At 53.9% G+C, this 20,458-nt stretch overlaps 7 protein-coding genes across 7 annotated transcripts; 5 read left to right on the top strand and 2 right to left on the bottom strand.

Moving 5' to 3' along the window:
• Window positions 1–30: 30 nt before the first annotated feature.
• BDY24DRAFT_352356 (mannosyltransferase putative-domain-containing protein) lies at window positions 31–3,480 on the top strand. Its single transcript, XM_076637735.1, has 15 exons — window positions 31–355; window positions 641–1,008; window positions 1,083–1,207; window positions 1,315–1,520; window positions 1,630–1,714; window positions 1,799–1,879; window positions 1,950–2,005; window positions 2,123–2,165; window positions 2,237–2,353; window positions 2,455–2,516; window positions 2,597–2,645; window positions 2,721–2,864; window positions 2,958–3,051; window positions 3,139–3,183; window positions 3,278–3,480. The coding sequence occupies exons 1-15, from the start codon at window positions 146–148 to the stop codon at window positions 3,456–3,458; spliced, it is 1,866 nt and encodes a 621-aa protein (XP_076495732.1). The 5' UTR covers window positions 31–145; the 3' UTR covers window positions 3,459–3,480.
• A 1,931-nt stretch (window positions 3,481–5,411) lies between these two features.
• On the top strand, window positions 5,412–7,170 carry BDY24DRAFT_435233 (uncharacterized protein; the record flags this gene model as incomplete). The annotated part of the gene is made up of 5 exons (XM_076644167.1): window positions 5,412–5,450; window positions 5,518–5,912; window positions 6,035–6,067; window positions 6,202–6,421; window positions 6,775–7,170. The coding sequence occupies 5 exons, from the start codon at window positions 5,412–5,414 to the stop codon at window positions 7,168–7,170; spliced, it is 1,083 nt and encodes a 360-aa protein (XP_076495731.1).
• A 456-nt stretch (window positions 7,171–7,626) lies between these two features.
• On the bottom strand, window positions 7,627–10,688 carry BDY24DRAFT_391853 (uncharacterized protein). Its single transcript, XM_076640851.1, has 10 exons — window positions 10,448–10,688; window positions 10,192–10,343; window positions 10,047–10,072; window positions 9,755–9,897; window positions 9,651–9,678; window positions 9,301–9,537; window positions 9,123–9,216; window positions 8,971–9,050; window positions 8,838–8,882; window positions 7,627–8,739 (listed from the first exon to the last, which is right to left on the bottom strand). The coding sequence occupies exons 2-10, from the start codon at window positions 10,333–10,335 to the stop codon at window positions 7,815–7,817; spliced, it is 1,722 nt and encodes a 573-aa protein (XP_076495730.1). The 5' UTR covers window positions 10,336–10,343; window positions 10,448–10,688; the 3' UTR covers window positions 7,627–7,814.
• Window positions 10,689–11,384: 696 nt separating this feature from the next.
• On the top strand, window positions 11,385–12,543 carry MET4 (Met4p; the record flags this gene model as incomplete). The annotated part of the gene is made up of 4 exons (XM_076638122.1): window positions 11,385–12,094; window positions 12,182–12,264; window positions 12,341–12,404; window positions 12,492–12,543. The coding sequence occupies 4 exons, from the start codon at window positions 11,385–11,387 to the stop codon at window positions 12,541–12,543; spliced, it is 909 nt and encodes a 302-aa protein (XP_076495729.1).
• A 929-nt stretch (window positions 12,544–13,472) lies between these two features.
• BDY24DRAFT_391845 (peptidylprolyl isomerase) lies at window positions 13,473–14,703 on the bottom strand. Its single transcript, XM_076640850.1, has 5 exons — window positions 14,377–14,703; window positions 14,154–14,281; window positions 13,936–14,044; window positions 13,628–13,861; window positions 13,473–13,538 (listed from the first exon to the last, which is right to left on the bottom strand). The coding sequence occupies exons 1-5, from the start codon at window positions 14,377–14,379 to the stop codon at window positions 13,518–13,520; spliced, it is 495 nt and encodes a 164-aa protein (XP_076495728.1). The 5' UTR covers window positions 14,380–14,703; the 3' UTR covers window positions 13,473–13,517.
• Window positions 14,704–14,895: 192 nt separating this feature from the next.
• BDY24DRAFT_391843 (uncharacterized protein) lies at window positions 14,896–17,766 on the top strand. Its single transcript, XM_076640849.1, has 10 exons — window positions 14,896–15,010; window positions 15,083–15,275; window positions 15,493–15,661; window positions 15,741–15,768; window positions 15,898–16,134; window positions 16,219–16,312; window positions 16,395–16,468; window positions 16,576–16,620; window positions 16,708–17,281; window positions 17,374–17,766. Exons 2-10 carry the CDS (start codon window positions 15,123–15,125, stop codon window positions 17,641–17,643), a joined length of 1,644 nt encoding a protein of 547 aa, XP_076495727.1. The 5' UTR covers window positions 14,896–15,010; window positions 15,083–15,122; the 3' UTR covers window positions 17,644–17,766.
• Window positions 17,767–18,304: 538 nt separating this feature from the next.
• On the top strand, window positions 18,305–20,370 carry BDY24DRAFT_423297 (uncharacterized protein; the record flags this gene model as incomplete). The annotated part of the gene is made up of 7 exons (XM_076644017.1): window positions 18,305–18,433; window positions 18,626–18,794; window positions 18,882–18,909; window positions 19,048–19,284; window positions 19,356–19,449; window positions 19,533–19,612; window positions 19,854–20,370. The coding sequence occupies 7 exons, from the start codon at window positions 18,305–18,307 to the stop codon at window positions 20,368–20,370; spliced, it is 1,254 nt and encodes a 417-aa protein (XP_076495726.1).
• Window positions 20,371–20,458: the final 88 nt, after the last annotated feature.

Genomic DNA, 20,458 nt, shown 5'->3' with positions numbered 1-20,458 from the left:
CCCTGCAGTCGATCTTGTTTCCTCCAACCACGACAAGCTCCCTTATTACCTTCTTTCCTTTCCTTTCCTTTCTCTTCTCCCTCTACCCCTCCCATCAAACCCTAAAAGACTTCAATCCCTCTGAAAAACGGACTCGTCGGTTTGAATGTCAACTGGAGGCCTTCTCCCCTCCGTTTCCTTCTCTTCCTCCTCCTCCTCCCCTCCTTCCTCCTCGCGTCTCCGGTCCTCGCTCGACAATGTGCTCAACAACCTGCATCGAACGGCGAAATCTCCTCGTCGGGCTATCCCTATCTTAGTCGTTATCTCGGTCCTGGGAGTGTTAGGGTTCGGGTGGAAGGAAGGCAAACTGTCCGAGGTGAGTTGATGAACTTCGACTCGACTTTCTCCTTCCTTCGAGTTTTTCGGAGCTGAGAAGGCAGAGTGAGCTGCGAAGTTGGCATTCTCGAGACTCCATAAGCTTTTAGAAGGATCTCTAGGGTACATTATAGAGCTTCCTTCTCATCTAGTCCAAGAGGGAGCTCTTTGCCGTAGGGGAAGCGAAGCAACTGCTCAAAGCTCAAGCTCGCTCCTCCTTCCTTCCTTCTCTCCGACAAACTAACCTCCCTCCCTCCCTCTTCCACCCTCTCTTTCCTTCTATCAGGTTCACTCAACTCTCTTCCGTCCCTCGCCCATCCCAACCCTCTCCCTCCCGCCTCTGCCTCCTCCTCCTCCACCACCAGAACTCCTAAATCTCGCAGTTTCAGTCCAACTCGACCTCGCCTCGCAGCCTCTCCCGCTCAAAACATCCACTCGAGATCGTCTTTCCGCATGGGCTACAGCTCCAGGAGGTCGAGGAGACGACGTAGAAGGTGGGGAGATCACCATCGAGCAGATGAGGCTTCAGAACGTCCTCACGTGCGAGAACGTCTGGCCCTCACACTCGTTCGCGTTGGAGAAGGAGCACAAGCAGGTTTGGGAGGAGTTTGATACCACCAAGGCTCATTTCCATAGGACGAGGTTGATTGAAAAGTGAGTGAGGCTGTTTTGTATACGTTCGAGGCTGGACGGAAGGCTAACGAAACGGCTTTCGTTCTTTCTCACAGGCTCGCGTCGAGGGAGGCTCTCGGGGAAGTGGACGCGTACGGGGAAGGGAGAGGGATCGTGTTCACAGCTGGAGATGGAGTTAGTCTGTCGAGGGTGGTTTACACGTTGAGGATGCTTCGGAAAGGTGAGTGCTGAGGCAGGCAAAACGCGTTTCTCTCGTCGACATTCTCGGTTTCTCGGTTTTTCGACGACGATCCTGATAGTCTCTGTCGCCCCTTTCCCTTCCTTCAGTCTACAACTCCACCCTTCCCGCTCAAATCTACCACTTCCCTTCCGAGAAACCTCCCTCCGACTCTGTGCTCGTCAAGGAGGCTCACGAATTGGGAGCTGAGCTCGTCGAAGCTGTAGGGACGACCAAGGATCTGACGAGAGGGAAGAACTACCATCTGAAGGCAATAGCGATCGTTCAGTGCCCCTGGAGAGAGGTGCTGTATCTGGTGAGTTCTTTGCGAGGCGAAGGAGAGGAGAGGAGAGGAGAGGAGAGAACGCGTCGGGACGTCGGAGGTTGACTTTTCTCGGGTTTGTGCCTTTCTCGTCCGATCTCAGGACTCGGACAACATACCGACAAGGGATCCGGAGTACATGTTCGAGGCGGAACCTTACAAGAGGCTGCGTGCGATGTTTTGGCCTGGTAAGTTTGGAATTACAGCTCTCTTTTGCGCACCGTCGCCTCGCATCGAAGACTGACCTGGCCGCTGCTGCTTCATTCTCAAAGATTACTGGAAAACTGCTCATCACAACCCGATCTGGGCGATCATGGGAGTTCGGTGTAGAAACGAGTGGGAGATGGAAGCAGGTGAGTCGAGAAGATTGAGAAACAGAAGGCGAACGTCGCTGACTTCCTTCTCCCTCTCTTCCCCCTCCAGGTCAGATCCTCATCGACAAGAAGTACCATATGGATGCGATGTTGCTCTCGCAACACGTGAGTTTGCTCTCCCCTTCACATTTCGATGGGAGCTTCGCAGAGGAAGGAACGAAACACGAGCTGACTTTTTATTCCCCTCCCCTTCCCTCTTCCTTCGGTTGACCTCTGCTTCAGATGCTCGAGGACTGGCCTTTCTTCTTCGCCTTCTCCGATGGAGGTTCGTCGCTCTCCTTCTCCGAAGATCTCTTCTGATTCCGGCTCACTCCTCTCTCGCTTCGTTCCTTTCAGACAAGGATATCTTCAGATTCGCCTTCCTCGCTCTTCGAAAACGCTGGGCCGTCCCTGGGAGATATCTCGGTGTCGGAGCTCCTCCGGAAGGAAGAAGCCACTCGTTCTGCGGCTTGAGTAAGTTCTCTTCCTCTTCCTCTCGAATCGAATCGCGTTCCTGTTCGCCTCGTGCTCTCTTTCTCCAAAGCTGACCTTCTTCGCCTCCACCTCTTTTCCAGCTATGATGCAGTACGATCATCTCGGAGCTCCCCTCTTCGTTCACTACAATCTCCTCAAGCAGGTCCGTTCCCCATCTCTTCTTTCTTTGACGCGTCGCGGTCAAAAACGAATCAAACTGACTCCACCGCTCGCTTCCTTCAGGCTCAGGAAGGCACAGTCCACGAGGGATTTTCTTGGGGTCGTACGAAACGTGAGCTACCATCATCTCGACCTCCTCCTGCTTTCCCGAGCTCATGCTCGACGGTTTCATTCTTTTTCCTCCCAGGTTTCCCTCTGTTCCTCGCCGCCAAGCACGATTCTCAGCAGCCAAACTCGACCCTCTTCATCGAGAAGATGAGGACTAGTGCTCAAGACGTGGAGGATCTGGACTTCGAGGACGACTTTGGGAGAGAAAGGGGCTTTGGAGATGGCGAGTCCCTCCTCGTTTCGACGATTCTCCCGACGACGCTTCGTAACAGTCCAAGCTGACTCGATCGATTCTCTTTTTTGTTCTCATTTACAGTCGATTGTGATATGCTCGCCGATTCCGACGACGAGGGTCACGCTCGAGCTCCTGCGACGGAGGAGGTTCGTCGAAGAGCTGCGACGGAAAGAGGGTTCGTTTCGTTTCCTCTCCTCTCGCGCTCGACCTCTCACCAGCAGCTCCGGCTGATGTCTTTCTTCCCTTTTTTTTGAATCATCAGATCAAGAGCCTTCTTCCACTGCGATGAACCAGGGTTGTGCTGCGTGTGAGCTCGGTCTTCGCGTTTCTCTCTCTCTCCCTTCTTCTTCCTCCTCCCTTCGAACTGACGCGGTTCCTTGGCCTTCTTTGCTCACTCCCAGCAACACTCGATACGACGACCCTCGTCCTACCGACCTTCGTCAAGGAGAGTCGTCGCTGGGGATTATGTGGGACGAGGGAGACTCGAACATGGAGGTCCATCCATGGACGGACGATCCCCTTCTGAAGGGATTCGAGGAGAGTTTATACGGGTTGGGATTCGTACCTGGAGGTCAATTGTAAGGTTTTTATGTATTCTTTGTGGTTTTGGTTTACGGATCTCTCCCTGTCTAGTTCAAGGAAGAGGGAGGGAAAGCGAGTCCGACCGCTTGCCTTTTCCCCAAGAGCACGTTCTTCCTCAGCGGGAGCCGAGTTTCGCTGGGAGGGCCTGGATTCTCCACCTACCTGCGCTACTGTCGTGGGACTTTTCGATCTTAATGCTTGGACGGTCGAGCGGGAAGCTTGGAGGAAGGGGGGTGGAACGCTGCTCGACGCGTTCGGAACCTCCCAAAGTGTCCATTAACGCATCAAGATAAGAAGCAATCAAACCAGAATAAGCGCTGGAGCCGGTGCATATGCGAGGAGTCTAGATACCACGAGCCCATTCTAACCAAAAGTGCATGTGAGCGACTGAGGGAGAGAGTGCAGAAGTCGGATCAGCTCAGCGCGTCCACCCCCTCGATCCAGACGAGAGGAAATAAGTATGAACTCACTTTGACCGATCGTGAACTTTGTTTTGAAAGAGTCAGGTTGGTAGTCCTGCGAAACAGGAAGGGAGACGTCAAAGTAGGAAGGTACGGTCAGTCTCGAGGCCCGACGCGTCGACTCCTCGTTGGAGAGGACGTCTCACCATGTGCTGAAGGACCAACGGAAGTCCGGTGGCAGCTAGTAGAAGAAGCAGGGAGACCTTCGAGAAGAGAAGAAGAGGGATGAAGGCAAAGGAAGAGTCAGAGGAGTGAGGTCGCCTCGTTCAGCTGCCGTCGTGGAGAAAGATCTGAGCTCTCGGGTTGCAGGCCAAAGATCCTCGGAGGTGTGTAAGAGTCGCAGATTTTTGACGAGATCAGGCTCGGTCGCTCGAGATCTTGATCTGGAAAGGAGGAGAGAAGAAAGAAGGAGCAACGCCCTTTGTGAGCTCGAGCTCTCAACTCCTTCCCAACTCCAAGAAGACCCAGACCGCCCTCCAGACTTGAGTCCAACTCTTTGGACAGATGGTGAGAAGATGACTTCCCGGCAGGTAGAAAAGACGGCGAACAAAAGCTTCTCGAACCTCAATGTCAGTTTAGAGCTGAGCTCACCTCGTCCTCCTCCTCCTCCGTCTCCTCCCCTGCCCTCCTTCCCCCCTGAATCGTCCCTTTGAGCTCCCTTCGGAGCTATATCAACGTCGACACACGTGTTAATGATCCTTCGTTTAGATTTGCTTGACTTTTGGATAAGAGTGTCGAAGACGGATGATGGTTGGAAGCCAAAGCGCAAAGTAGGAGATGAAGGTTTCGAGCGAGCTCACATCCAACGGGCTTCTCCTTTTTCTTCGCTCCTCTAGCCCTCCCTCATCAAGACTCCAAAAACTCTCTTCCCTACGCCTCACCCCGCTCTCTTGTCCACAACACTCAAGATGATGTGCTCACGGTCTCCCTAGCGAGCGAAGGGGCGAGACAGGATGATTCCCCTCCCTCTTCCCCTCGTCTTCTCTCAACACGCCGCGCTCTGCGCCCCTTCGGATCCCACTCCCCGTATTAGGATCTGTACTGAGATGCAAACTCAACCACTTGGCGATTCAGAGTGCGTCTCTATTTTGTATCCGAGTTCAACCGACAGCGGAAATGGCGACGAGCTGTTTGTCCAGAGCTCGTTTTTTGCTCACTGCTTCTTCTTCCTCCCTTCTTTTCACTTTGCTGATCTGCCTCCTTGGCCCTGTTTGATGCTTCTGTACTCCTGTTCGGCTTCTGAACCTACTGAACCTCTGGGAATCCGGATGCTTTCTCGCTCGCTCAAGCAGCAGCAGCTTCCTCGTCCTTTCCCCTCCCTCTCTTCCCTTTCTCCGCCTTGCCAAAAGCTTATGTCTCCGATGTAAATCTCCCCTCAAACCCCAGGACGTCGCGAAATTTACGACCACGGCCAACGAGATCGTCTTCCTCTTTACCTTTCAACTCCCACATCCCACACTCCACTCCTTCTCTATTCTTCAACCTTCTCCTCATGGCGCCCTCAAGTCATCCTTACCAACGAACTCGCCTCGTCGCTGGTCGTCCGACGTCGTCGTCCTCGACTTCCCTCCTCTTCCCCTCCCTCTTCTCGTTTCCAGCCTCAACGAATCCTCCTACAACCCAGTTCCACCATTACCGTACATCCTCCGCTTCGCAAGTCCCCAACAGCCTGGCCGATTCTCCAGTCGGACTCAAGGGGTCGTCGTGGTTCGAGGATCAGATTCAGCTTCGTCCCGTCCTCCCTCCTCCTTCAGCGTCGATCCCACTCCCCTTTACATCCTCAACTCCATCGCTCGACGCTGTACCCTCTCCACTCGTCTTCCAACCCCTCACCGTTCCCCCTCTCGTCGACGAAGACTGGGACGCCAGAAACCCGTTTTCTTCCTCGACCTCCCTCTCCTCCAAGTTCGAGCCGCCTCGGAGGTCCTCCAAGTCAAGAACAGCGACGAATGGTATGGTCATCAGCTCATCAGAAGAAACCAGGACTTCACAGGTGAGCTGTCGATTCCCTGCTTCTCCCTCTGCGAGATTTTCTTGCCCGACGTTTGGTCGGCTTGTTTTGTTTTTCGGTTCATTCACTTCATTCAGAGCTGACTCCGGCTTCTTTTCTTACAGGCCTGCCAAGCGTGTCGAGCCAGAAAGTCCAAGGTCAGTCACTCCAAACAGGAACCATCAAAGGGAACACGATCAATACGCCTGGGATTCAAGGACGCGTCAAGATCAAATTCTCGACCGAGCGCTCGTTTACTGACCACCACCCTTTACCTTTCTTTCCTTCAAAGTGCGACGGCAAACCTTCTTGCGCTCGCTGCGAGAAGAGAGGCCACCCTTGCGTCTACATCCCTCGACCCGCTCGACTTCGAAACGAACGTCCCTCCTCTCTCTCTCGATCCTCCGCTTCGTCGACATCCTCCCTCTTATCTTACGCCAATTCGATTACCGATCATCCTCCGTCTTTCACCGCCACTTCACTACCCAAGTTCGAGTCGGATCGAGGAGGAGGTTCGTCGCAATCGACGCAGAGCTCGATGGAAGGTTGGGGAGGAGAGATTCAAGGCTGGAGAGACCAAGTTGGAAGCATGATTCGAATCGGAGGAAGGGATCGAGTGGTTTCTAGGAGGAACGGAGGTCTAGGATCGGGCTTGTCGTCGCATGAGGAGGATGAAGAGTCGCGTCGTCGTCGACCTTTCAGAAATCCCTACCCGTCCTCTCCCTACTCCCTCTTTCCTACCAAATCCTCATCAACAGCTTCGATCTCCTCCTTCTTGCAAGCAGCACCTCAGCCCACTCTCCAGTATCCAAACTCGAATTACAACCAGCTCCTCCAACCTCCTCCTCCTCCTCCTCCTCTTCAGGAAAGACGCCAGCAACTCCTCCTCGCAGACCAACATTTCCAACCCCATCCTCCACCCCTCTCCTACCCACCTCCCTCTACATCCTCCATAAACCAAGCCGACTCGACATTCAGCGATCATCTCCAACGTTCTCAAGACCTCGAATACCAACAGCGAGAAGCATCCTTCCTCCCTTTCCCCAGAGACCTGAACGATTATCCTCAGCAGTACTACCACCCCAACTCAGCAGACGTCTTTACCAGTGACTCTCGCAGGGCTTCTTGGGTGTCTCATTCCGGAATGAGTCCTGAGCTGGAGAATCCCTGGTCGCCGTCTTCGCCGTCGTCGTCGTTTGGAGGAGTGAGTGGATGGGCTCCGTGTGAGGACAAGTGGGCGGAGATGGGATACTCCGGCTAATGGGAGGCCCAGGTGAGTTCAGATCTTCTCTCAAGATTACAAGAGGCCGTCCTTGCGCTTGACTTCGCAGGCTGACGCGACGCGACCCATCGACCTTCATTCTTTCCTCCCTTCTCTCCTCCAGAGCCTACCAAGCGTTACATCGTTCAGCTCTCTCGTAGAATAACTCGTAAATACTTCTGTCTGTATCCCTATCATCATCGCTTTCCCTTCATGTAGCTCTTACCTTTTCCTGCTCGACCGATTTCATCCTGCTGTTTCGTTTTGTTTGCGTTTGCCTGCTTCAAACCTTTTCTCTCCCTACGCCGAGTCTCCTCATAACTCTACCTTTTCTCCGCTGTACCAAATCTGGATCTTGAACGCGTTCTCGCCCGTCGCCTGCCTTGTTTTCGAAACGAAACGCCGCTCGAGCTCAACCCCTCGTAACCTGAATTCGGCAGTACAAAGCGCAAGCACCAAAGGACAAGATGCATAGATAGACAAAGTATAAGTTCGTTAAGACGTTAAAATAAAGAAGCACACACAACACTGCATCTATGGACAAAGAGCAAAACAAAAAGAGAAACCGCAACGCGCGGAAGGGTGACAGAATCAAATCCTCTCGAGGTCGAACATCTCGTCCACCATCGCCTCATCGTACGTCCCTATCGACGAAATGACCGTTGGTCGAGAAGGGAACGAGTCCATGAAGTTGGGTGGGGACGGAGAGGGATGGTTGAAGGAGTGCGAGTGAGAAGAACGAAGAGGGTGAGGATCCGAGTTGGTTTGGTTTGGGTTCTGTCTCGATGAGCGTTCTCGACGAAGGTTGGAGGTGGAGGAGAGTCGAAGAAGATGATGGTTCTGCTGCGATCTTGAGCGAAGGGGAGGGGGAGGGGAAGGAGCGTTGAGTCCTTCGATGATCTGTTGAAAACGGGAGAAAGAAAAGACGGGTCAGAACGTTGCTTTCGATGCGGCCTCGGACGAGTTTCACTCACCACAGTATTCCCCAGCCTCTCCTTCCCCTCCTCCGAAACCCTCTCCACCGAAACCACCGACGTAGTCTGCACCACAACGGCCGAGCTCGTCGACCCTTCTCCTCCTCCTGACCCTCTGCTCCCCTTCTCGTTCAACCTCATCATCCCCTCCTCCTCCACCACCTTCCCACCAAATCCCCTCTTTCCACCCTTTTCCAACCAACCCTGAACCCCCTCCTCTCCAACAGCTTCCCTCGACCTCTTCTTCCTCTCCCCAACTCCAAGAAACGAGATCCTCACTCCTCCTCCCGATCCCGAAGCTCCCTTCTTCCCGGATCCCAACCCTACTGCCCTCTTCAACGACCTCAATCTCGAACAGCCCGATCTCGTCCCGTTCGAGTTGAGGCCACCTCCGGAACTAGTGAAGGAGTCCTCCGCCATTTCGAACGAATCGACGCGTCCTCCAGCTCGACAAGGGGAGGAGGAAGGTCCAGCGGCTGCGAGGCGATCCTGACGACGAAGGAAGACTCGGTAGGCTTCTCGAGGGGAGGTGATGGAGTAGATGACGGTGAGGGAGGAGACTCGAGGGAGGAGAGAGTGGGCTGCTTCGGACCAGCTGAGGGGAAGGAGAGGAGCGAGGAAAAGAAACCGAGGGAAAGAGAGCATGTTAGTTGGATGGACGAGGAAGAGAGGGCAGAGAGAGATAGGACGAACGTAGGTGTATCGGCAAAGTAGAGGATGCTGAGAAGAGTTTGGAAGCTGCGAGAAGGTGAAAGGAACAGGGACGACGAAGTGAGCGAAAAGGACGAGGGAAGAAGTCCAGACGCGTCGTTTTGAGGAGACTCACAAAGCGAGAACGGCACCACATCTCAGCGCGACGTTTACGATAACCTCAAGGACGGAATCCGAGGAGGTTTGGCAGCCCGTCTGTTCCGTCAAGAAGAAGGAGAGTCAGACGGCCGCGAGTAGAGCGAGGAAAGGTTCGGAGAGGGGACTCGCCTTAGCCTTCCTCGCATCCCTCCACATAGACCAAGCTATAGAGATATCCGCTGCGGTCCCGAACAGCAGCCAAAGCATCTCCAGTAAAGGATACCTTGAGATGAGTCCAGGAAGCCAGAGAAAGATCAGAACCGCGTCGAGAGAACCGAAACGAAAGACCAACGACGGGTGCTCTCACAAGTTGGTTCCCACCAGGTGAAAGTCGTCGTCCTTCCCTCGAGCGAAGAGGTCGCTGTACGAAGCAGTGGTGATGACGGCTCCGATTCCGCAAGCGAGGGAGGCGAGGATGAGGGTCGCGATGAACCCACACCACACGCGTTCTCGGAGGGAGGGTCGACCTGCTGCGAGAGAGCGACAGAAGAGGTAGGAGCGAGAGGCGATGACGGTTTGGCTGGCCGAGATGAGAAGGACGGAGCTGGGAGGCCGGTTGGGGAGGCGAGAAGAAGAACAGAGGGGAGAGAGGGAGAGAAGAGGGAGAGATGAGCTTCGGAGGAGGGAGGGAGAGGAGGAAGGGAAAGGAGGACAAACATGGCCGGGAGCATGATGTTTTGAGGTTCTATCAAACGAAAGAGAGGACAGCTTTCAGCCTTCACGTACCGAGAAGCGAGCAGAGCACGAAAGAGAAAACGCACTCGAATGCAAGTCTCCCAATCGCCTCCAGTCTCCGAAACCGAACCCAAGCACGTCGACATCTCTCGAGATCTGTACAGCGACGTGGAAGACGTTGGCGAAGAATATCGCCCATATCACTGCTCTCGTCCTCGGAGAATCCTTTCTGTAAATACCAAAACGAAACGCTTTAGTCGGCTTGTTTCACAAGGGGGAGGGGAGCTGGAAGTGGAACCTGACGCGTTTCTGCTACAAATCTCCGAGGTGTTTTTACAAGTTTTGAGGAAGGCAACAGAAGAAGGGAAGGGAACTGACTTGTAACGACGGAGGTAGTAGGAGACCTGGGAGGAGAGAAAGAAAGAAGAGAAGAGAAGAGAAGGGAGGAGAGCGTGAGCTCGACGAGTTTCTTGCTCCTCCATTTCGACCGTCTTCTTCAGCAGAATCTCGAGAGAAAGGTCACCTGGACGATCAAAGCTCCCAAGAGGATGTATGAGAGAGCGTTGGCCAGTAGGATTGGTACAAGGAACAGCGGATCGATTCCGGCGGGCCAGAAGGGAGGAGGGAGACTCGGGGTTTCGTTCGAAGAAGAGGAACTGGTGGCCATGTAGGGAGCTAAAGATCAAGAGAGAAGATGGGAAGAAACAAGATCAGCTCCAGAGGCAGTCGCGAGGAGAAGATAGGGAGGAACGAAGAGAAATCGAAGGTCGGAAGCTCACCTTCGATGTTGAGCTCGAGCTCTCCCTTCTCTCTTCTTCAGATCTTTCCTTCGCTCGTTGAAGCGAGGGGATTTCAATGAACTTTTGAGACCAGGAGAGGAAAGGTAGCGTCGTAGGGTTAGTACTAATGTCGAGAGAGAGGGTGAAAAGTGAGCTCGTCGTCGTTGAGTGAAAAGAAAGGCCTCGTTTCGAAGAAAGAATCATGGCACCGAGCTGGAGGCGTTGCAGACTCCCTCTTTCCCCTTGTCCTCCTCCTTTCCTCCTTCCTTCCCCCATGTTCCCCTCTGCTGGCTCCTCCCTTTCGCTCGTCCAGACCGACGCAAGCACGTAATTTCTAGACAGGATGGCCTGAGAGCTTTTTACCAAAGGGAGGAAGGAGAAAGAGAAAACTGAACAGCAACGGAGCGGAGGCGAGAGGGAGAACAGGAAGAGAGAAGTTTTTCAAGGCCTTTCCGCGCTGGAGCTTCACGAGAGGAGCAGCAAGGCAAGCTGAGAGAGCGAGGTCAAGAGCATGAGTTGATGAAGTTGATGAGCGAGCAAGAGAAGAGGCGTGGGGAGGGGAGTGGAGGAGGGAGTCAGAGAGGCCGCGGGTGAAGCAGCGTCAGAGCCTGCTTTCTCTCTCCCTTTGTGCGACCTTCCCTGGGAAATTATATCGTTTTGAACAGATGGATGGATTCTTTAGATGGCAACGTTTAGTCCCAGCTATTTATTTTCCCGAAAGAGAGCGAGTGGAAGGAGCAGGGGAGGAAAGAAAAGGACGCTAAGCGCTTCCTCTCTGCTTGAAATCACTCTCTTTCGCCGCTCCCTTCCTCCTTCTTCCCTCCCAACTCCTTCCTTCCTTCCTCCCCCTTAATACTCAAGAAGGACTACAACTCGACTCTCTCTACTCCCTTACTCCCCCCTCCCACCCCCACCCTCCCCCTCACATTGGACAAGAATGCCCTTTCCTTCGCACTTGCAAGGCCTTAATCTCGTCGACCCTTCTCCGTACGAGAGTCAACCTTCGATTTCGGACGACGACCTCGCTCGAACGCTCGCTCTCTGGACGAACGTAGACTTCTCATACGACGATGGAGGAATAGGACTAGAGTCTGCTCAAAAGTTGCTGGAACAAGACGCTGCCCAAGCGGCAGGTCTAGAGAGGGGTCAACGATCCACCAGAGACATCGAAGGAGGTCTCGCTCGAAGGGAACACCACTCGTACCAACCCTCGACGACTCCCAACAACGGTCACTTTGGTCACCAACACCACAACCAAGTCCAGGAGCAGGATCACTCCTCGTCTTCCTCCTTTTTCGGTCACCAACAAGGAACAGGAGGAATCGATCCAGTCCAACAACAGCAGAACCACCAGCAGGAGGAGGAGGAGGAGTCCGATCCTTCCCTCGACCCTTTCGGATTCAACTCTACCCTCTTCGCTCTTCACCAGCAAGCTACAGTCAACGCTGCCCTCGCCGCCAGCCCAGGATCCATCCTTCCTCCCGTCGTCGTCGCTCCTCGATTCACCAACTCGTACGAGCAGGAGGAGGCTCGACCTTCCAACAAGAGGAAGAACATGAGTCGATCAGAGTCTCTCCTCTCCTCCACCGAGTCGACCACTCCTCTCAAGAACGACAACAACGACGAGGTCCTCGCTCCTGAGGATGAGTGAGTTCTACATCATCTTGGTGTTTCCGAGGGGGAGAGCGAGAAGAGCTGACCATCTTCGTTCGTTTCGATCTCGCTCTCCCACAGCAAGCGAAAGAGGAACACCGCCGCTTCGGCTCGATTCCGACAGAAGAAGAAGGAGAGAGAGCAAGCTCTCGAGAAGACCTCCAGTGAGTCTCTCCTTCTCTCTCCTCTCGAGGCGAGGACCTCTCGGTGAACTAACCTACCGTCTTTCCTTTCTCTCAGAGGAACTCCAGAACCGATGCGCTCTCCTCGAGCGGGAGGTCGAGACCCTTCGAAGAGAGAACGGGTGTGTTGTCCTTCCCTCTCCCTTCTTCTTCCCTCTCTCCTCTCTACAGCTCACTGACCTCTTCTTCTCTCGCTTCGTAATTCACAGCTGGCTCAAGACCATCGTCCTCGGAAACGGAGGAGGAGCTCCCACCAACTAAACGCTCCCAAGTCTCCCTCCCCAAACCCCTCCTTCTCGCCTCCCTCTCCTCCCTCTCTCGCCTCGCTGCTGCCTGCCTACCACCCCCGGATCTGGATCCAACTCCAAACCCATCCTCTTCCTTCTCACCCTCACCCTCCTCTCCCTTCTCGAAACTCGCAACACCCTCTCCAACCTCCTCAACCTCCCTTCCCCTCGCTCGGTCTCGTCGTCCTTTCAAAAACATGTCTCCTCTAAAACACCCACAAAAACAAATACGTTTCGCTCTCCCGGTCTCCTTTTTGTCTAGTAGCTTCTCGCTCGCGTGTCTGTCTGTTTTTCTTCTTTTCCTTCGCGATGGGTTGGGAAGGAAAGAAGGGTTGGGTTGGGTCTCGTTGCGTTTCTTTCGCGTCTCGGTCCCTTTCTTATCCTTTCGCCTTTTTGATTCATCTCTCTCTTTAGGTAGGTAGTACTTAACTCCATTTTTGTCTCTCTTAGTTTTTGGTCTCGGAAATCTTATGGGTTTGTCGATGAGAACGAGAGCGAGAGGGAGAGAAAGAGTGAAGGACAGGAGAGACTGAGCGAGGGAGAGAGGAGAGAGTCTGAAGTCCACAGAGAGGGTGCGCTTGGAATGCGGCTTCTTCTGTGCAGAACTGATCTTGAGTTTGGAGTTGGCGCATAGCTCGAGGAGGACGCGAAGGTGAAGGAGGAGTGAGGAAGGAGACGGGTTGGGATCCGTTCGGCCGTCGATTGTTCGACTTGACTTGCTTGGGGACGAAGAGGAGAGAGAGAATTCTTCTACTGGAGTCCGAAGATAAAGGGCGTGCTGACGAGGAGAGGGTGGAGTGAGGTGGAGTGGGGAAGCAGTTTTGAGACGGTGGATGGGGACGGAGACAACGAGAAACGAGACCAAGACGCGCAACCTCTCTCCCTCTCTTTTTTCCTCTCCTCATTCGAGTAATCGTACAGTTTCTTCTATAACGCTCTCCCAACAACCTATATAGCCGAGTTCGCTATCTACCCATCCCAAACGAAACACCAAGGAACAGCGTCAGTCTCTGTCTCTTGTCTCTCGTCCTCAACCCCCGTTCGAACTCCAGACTCACCGGATTCGCATGCACCGTCACGCTCTGCAGCGTAATCTCCTGCAGCGGTCTACTCTTCGCATTCACGGGGACCTTCTCCATGCTGTCCAGCGTCGAGTCGGCTCCGTCGATGACCTTCCCAAGGATGGTGTACTTTCCGTCGAGGGAAGGTTGTTTGGCGTACGTGATGAAGAACTGGGATTTGTTGGTGTCGACGCCAGAGTTGGCCATGGCTACGATTCCTCGGGTGTTGAACTGAGAGGTGAACGAAGGCAGGTAGGGGGTGGGTGAGTTTGGGGTGGGAGGAGAGGGAGAGAGGACGAGCTGACCTTGAGAGTTGATCGAACTTCATCTGCGAAGGGACGATTCCAGATGGATTGACCTCCTTTGCCTGTTCCTGTTGGATCTCCGGTTTGGATCATAAAGTTTTTGATGTTCCTGCGAGCGAGCGAGCAACGAACAGATGGAGGGAGGAAGGAAGGAAGGGAAGGAGGAGGTTGAGCTTCGTTTCGTTTCGGTTGAGCTTCAAGGAGAGAAACGAAAGTACCTGTGCCAGATGCATCCGTCGTATTGTCCCGAAGCGCAGAGGGCGAGAAAGTTCTCGGCAGCTTTGGGAACAGCCTCGCAGAAGATTTCGATCTTGAGATCACCGTGGGAGGTGTGAAGAGTCACAGACTGAAGGAAGGGAGGGAGGGGAAGGAGGAGAGGTGGAGAGCTCGTCAGCGAAGGTTTCTGGGAGAACGAGGGTTCTAGAGGAGGGAAGGACGAACCATAGAAAGAAGAGGAAGATGGCCGAGACGATATTGAAGTAGAGAAAAGAGATGAGAAAGACGCTTGAGGTTGTCCGAGAAGGGAAGGAAGGTGTCGAGGTCGAAATGGGTGTTTGAGGTCAACTCGTCGAGCTCCTTCTTCCTTCAACCCCTCACCCCCGAATCTGCAAGATTTTCTCTTCTTGGCAGCTCACACCTCATACTGGTTTTGACTTCTACCTCCCAACCCAAACCTCGCTCGTTTCGCTTCTCACTGTTCTCCATCAGGCGACCATCTCGACGGAACCCTCCTTCCTTTCCTCCCTCCCCTTCCTTCCCTCCCTCCTTCCCTCCCTGCTTCCCTCCACAACCCTCAAGCCTTCATTTCCTCAGCCAACTATCTTTCATGCTCATGGCAGCTCGCTTCCGAGTCAACTCTCGATGCCTAGGCCTACTTCATTGGGCGTTCTTCCGAAGCAAGCTCTCGATCGTCGCTGAAACAACTTCTGCTCTCTGCTCGACTTCGAACGAAGCTCACCTCCAACGCCCACTACCCTCCTTCCTGCTCACACTTTCACTCCTTCAGACTCGCACCCACCGTTACAGAGCAGGAGCAGTTCTGAGCTCCCCAGTCCTCTCACGAAGGAGGAAAACGGTGAGCTCTCACACTCGCTCCCTTTCGTCTTCGAATTCGTCGAGCTCACCTTCCCTTCTTTCTTCCGCACAGGTTCCCCTCGTCAACTTCTCCTCGACTGGCTGAGCCCTACATGTCCGTCAACCCTGCAACAGCTCCCTTCGACCTCGCTTCCACCTTCCCTCAGCCCGCCTATTGGCCTCCAGGCGTCGAACGAGACTTCCTCCTCCCCATCGTCCTCGCCAACGCTATATCCTACGTTCTCCTTGGGTCCCTCATCGTTCAGGTACGTGCACGCTGCATCTCGGAGGGTCTGAGCAACTCGTGGATCGATCGCGGGGAGGGAAAGACAAGAGACTGAAGGTTGAAGACGAGTGTTTGACAGACGAGAACCGAGCGACTTCTCTCAGCCTTCGTTTTCCCCCCTGCTTTGGGTGTCAGGTGTAGACGTCTTGGCTGGAGCTGAAGTACGATACTCTTCTTCGCTCCCGCATCGTTTCCAGATCCTGTTCTACCTTCGAAGATACACGAAGGACAAACTTCGAACTCGAGTCGTCACTTGGTGTCTTCTGCTCGGCAACCTAGCTCAGGGCTTTTGTCAGCTCGCTAAGGATGTTGAGGTGCTAGGTCTAGGATTTGGGGATTGGCAGAGATTGGGAGACTTTCACTCCAGTGCGTTCTTCTCCTCTTTTCCTCGTCATTTCCGTCGACGTCGCTGAATTCGTTTTCCTTTCCCTGTTCTTCCTCTCAGGAGGTCAAGACTTCGCTATTCCTATTCTGTAAGATACATCCCGTTCCTGTTATCCACGTATCGTTGCCAGTTGGATGCTCGACGAGGTTGCTTCTCGCTGACTTCGTCCTTCCCCTCCTCCGTCGCGTCTTCCATCCCTCCTTCTCTCTCCACTCAGCTCCGTCCTCATCATCTCCACCAGCCAATCGGTCATCGCCATCCGATCCTATCTCTTCTGTCGCTCCATGTCGGTCGGCTCAGCTTCCAAAATCGTCCTCGCTTGGGCCTGCCTGCGAGCATTCTTGATCCTTGGATCTCTCGCCTTCGGAATTGGAGCCGTCGTCCTTCAGCTTCAGTACTCGAACCTCTTCACACTGATTGCAGTCTCACACGTCAAGGACATCTACGTCAGCTCGTGAGTTCCTTCCTCTGTTTGAGTAAGAAGGTGCCGTTCGACGCGTTCGAACCTCTTGCTGACGACTTCGTTGCGTTCTTCAAGCTACCCTCTGTGCGAGATGATGTGGCTGCTTTTGGGCACGATAGCAGATCTATCGATCGCTTGGTCGATGTGGTCTGATGCTCGCAAAGCCAAGGTGAGTTATTTCTTCCCCTTCCCCGACTCGACGTGTCTCGCACATCCTCACATCGCTGATCCCGTGGTTGTCCTTCTTTCAGACCGGCTCTTCGTCAGACTCGTTCCTCCAACTTCTCATCAACGTCGCTCTCAGATGTGGAGTCATCTTGGCCGTGTGAGTTTCTCTGTGACTCGATTCGGCTCTCCGTCCTTTTCTTCCACGTCCCAATTTTTCCCGTTGCTCAACCCTCGCACCTTTTTTCTCCCCGCTCGTCCTCATAGCATTCAAACCACTCTCAACATTCTCTACTTCGCCGATTCACCTGCGTAAGCTGTTCAACGCTGCTTCCTTCTCCCTTCCCTCGCCTTTCTCAACTGAACATCCTTCTTTCTCTTCTTCTTTCTCCTTCACAGTTGGGCTCACGCAGCCCACTCCATCCTCCCTCGAGTCTCCTCACTCACCGTCGTCTACTCCATCACCTCTCCTCGGGAAGCCTATCGGGCTTTCCTTCGTCAAAAAGAGCGTCGAGCAGACAACGCCCTCGTCTCTTTCGAACCTCCATCCGGAACCTCAATTACTGGTGGAGGAACAAATTCGAGTGGAAGTGGAACCCGAGGTGGACCTTCAGGATGTTCGCGGGTGAGGTCGATCAAGAAGGCTGTTGGAGGGGCGATGAGGAAGGGAGGAGGATCGAGGCTCTCGCTAAATGGACGTGGAGGAAGGAAACCCAAGAGGCCTCGATCAGTTTCCGAGGAGGAGGAAGGTCGGATAGAAGGAGAGACGCGAGGGAATGAGGATTGGCTTGGAGGAATGCTGGGTGCGGAGGAGGAGGAGGAGATGTTGGAGGTTCGAGTCGTTGGGAGAGGTGGGGTTTCGGGAGGTGGGGTCAACGTCGCTTCCACGAGGTCGGTGACGGTGCAAACGACGTCCAAGATCTCTGTCGAAAGGATCGAAGAGGAGGGAGAAGGAAGATTAGGGAATTCGGTGGTGAGTCTTGTTCTCCTTTCCTCGTCGCGTCGCTTTCGTCCCCTTTCCGCTTGCCTGACTTTTCGCTTCCTCTTAACTTTTCTCGAAGCTAGACGGTTGAATGCTGCCATTCTCCGCCTCACTCACATCATCATCACACCGGTCATCTCGCTCGACTCTCCTCCAACAGTCTTCGTCGCGACCGATCGAAACAAACGGCCAACTCGTCGAGATCTGAACGACCTTCCGCCCCGTCCTCACACTCCGATCCCTCTCCGAACTTCATGGACTCGTTCCCTTCACGCCCGACGGTCACATCTTCGATAGGGACGTACGATGAGGCGATGGTGGACGAGATGTTCGACTTGACGGAGAGGAAATGAGGGGTTTTGTTTTTTGTTTCTGCTTCTCGAGAGAGACCTCTGTGCTTTTCATACTTATGTCTTTACGATCTCTCATTGTTCCATGCCGCGTCACGTTGTTTATATATGATCCGTTGACTCTTTCTGTGGTGCCAGCTCGCTCTTCGTTCCAGTCGCGTCGTCGACCGCGTCCCGAAGCTTCTTCTTCCCTTTTAAGCGAAAAGTCGCAGGTTGAACGATATCCCCGTTTCGTCTGGCAGGCTTCGAGGATTAACAGTCGATGGGAAAACCTTCCTTTTCGGACGTTCCTACAGCCTCGCCCACTCCTTTCCGCGGAACAACACTTGGCGCGCTTGGGCGCGCCTGGGTGAAACCTCAAGGTTGAGCTTCTGCGAAAAGTCGATCTTTCAAGGCTCCCTCAACGCCCACCATACAGAAAACTCTCCTAGAGTCGAAGTTCCAGCTCTACAGTATCTCAGGGACCGGTCGTCGGAAGACCAAAAAGTCTGGATCGTCTCCAGTGTCCGTGGACATCTTCTGAAGGGGATTTGAGGAAACAAGGTGAGCTCGAACTCTCTGCTTCCTCCCTTCTCCCCTTTCCCTCTTCGAGCTGACCGTTTTCCGACTCTGCTCTCCTCCCAAAGAAGGCTCTTCTACAGCACAATCCCCTCGAGCTCAGGCCATGCCAACCACTTCGGCCTTGGATTTCCCTCCGAAATTTTGGCCTGCCCAAGTCGACCATGACCTCCTCGTGCCTGTTCTGCTCGCCAACGCGGTTTCGTACATCCTTTTCGGATCTCTTGTGACTAAGGTTCGTTTCCAGCCTCTCGTCGCACTTCGCAGGTGGAGAAAGCTGAGGAGTCGTTGAGATGGTGGTCACGAAGGGTGAAGGTATTTCCGCCGCGTCCGAGTCTCCCTTTTCATCATCTCTTCTCTCGTTCCGAGGGGCAATGGAGAAAAAATATCTGGCAACTTACTCTTTCTTCTATACTTCTCTCTTCAGATCTGCTCCTACCTTCGACGATACAAGAAAGACTCCCGTCTGACGCGAGGAGTCATTTCGTTCCTCCTCTTCCTCAACGTTGTTCAAGCTGCTGCTCAGATCGCTCGAGATATTGCCGTCTTCGGACTGGGGTTCGGAGATTGGGAACGCTGGGGAGACTTTCACTCAAGTTCGTCTATCTCTCTTCGGTTCCCTCAGGCTCGTCCACGCTCGTCGTTCTGACGTCCTCCCGCCATTGCCTCCCCTCTTCTCACAGGACCTCAGGACTTGATGATCGCAATCATGTAAGCTGCCAGCCATGTCTTTTTATCATCATCCCCCTCGTCCCACCTCTTCCTCTTGATCGTCGTCGCTTGTTTTGACAAAACTGACTTCTTTTCCTCGTCTCCCTATCATGTTTCCTCAATCTTCTCGACCCCTAGCTCCGTATCGGTCATTTCTCTGAGCCAAGCCACCGTTGCGTCTCGGTCCTATCTGTTCGCTCGCTCACTCGCCATCGGTCGACTCTCGACGGCGGACCTCGTCCGGACGTTCGCCAGCGCGACGCTCATCATCTCTTCCCTCGCATTTGGAATCGGAACCATCGTTTTGGCAGCTTCTTACACCACCCTCTTCGAGCTCGTTAAAGATAATGGCCTGACCCTCATCGGAGTACATCTGTGAGCAACTCTTCTCGTCGACCGCCAGGCTCACGACGCGTTTCAGAATCTGACCCCTTCGTCTCCGCCAGATACCCTCTCTTCGAGATGATGTGGCTCCTAGTTGGTACTGCTGCCGACATCTCGATTGCCTGGACCATGTTTACCGATGCGAGGAAGGCCAAGGTGCGATCCACCTCCCTTTCCCGCCTGTTGAATGACCTCAGTCCTGACCCTCTCTCGTCTGACTTTCCGTTTCCGATCTCCAGACGGGATTCAAAACTTCTTCCGACTCCCTGCTACAGGGTTTGATCAACGTCGCTCTCAGATGCGGTGCGATCCTGGCTCTGTAAGTTCCTCTCGCGTCCATGTAATTCGACGCGTCACTTTTGACTCCTTCCCCTCCTTCTTTCCGCTCACACCATCATAATCTTTTCACATATGAATACTACAGGGCTCAAACTCTCTTCAACATCCTTTACTTCGCCGACTCCTCTACGTTCGTAACTTCTTTCTTCGACGGCTCGTCTTCCTCGCTGACTTCCCTCTGTCACGATCATTTTTCTCTCTCTCTCTCCCTCCCTCCTCAGCTGGGCCGACGCAGCCCACTTGGTTCTTCCTCGAGTATCCTCCCTCACCGTCATCTACTCAATAACGTCCCCTCGAGAAGCCTACCGAGCCTTCCTCCGTCGAGAAGAGCACCAAGCGGAACTCGCCAACGTCTCGTTCGAGCGGAACCGAAAAACACCTCCGGGATCCCCTGGAGGTCGAGGAGGACTCTTCAATACAGGACTCGGATTGTCGTCAAGAAGGGACGTCTTTAGAGGAGAGAGGAGAAGGGGAGTCAAACCCTCGCTTCTCCTTCGCCTCGGGGGTTCGAGAAGGGGAACGAGCAGTGCAGCGGGACTAGATCGACGGGAGGCATCCATTGAGGAAGGAACCAACCAAAGCGGTGGCTTTGATGGTAACGACGAAGATTGGGAGGAGGAGAGAGAGATGATGATGGAGGAGGAGACCGACGCAGGAGGAGGAGGAATCACCGAAGCTGCATCGACATCGACCAAGGAGGATCGGATATCGCCAGGGACAGTCTCTTCGGTGATATAGCATAGAAGGGAGGATGCAGGAGGACGTTGGAGAGAGGGGGGGAGACCATTTGGGCTTTACATCGCTGTTTCGTTTCGTTTCTTGTTTC

Source organism: Mrakia frigida (assembly GCF_051309035.1).
Source record: "Mrakia frigida strain ATCC 22029 unplaced genomic scaffold BDY24scaffold_19, whole genome shotgun sequence".
Taxonomy (NCBI): Eukaryota; Fungi; Basidiomycota; class Tremellomycetes; order Cystofilobasidiales; family Mrakiaceae; genus Mrakia; species Mrakia frigida.
This window is presented reverse-complemented; position numbering and strand designations above follow the sequence as displayed.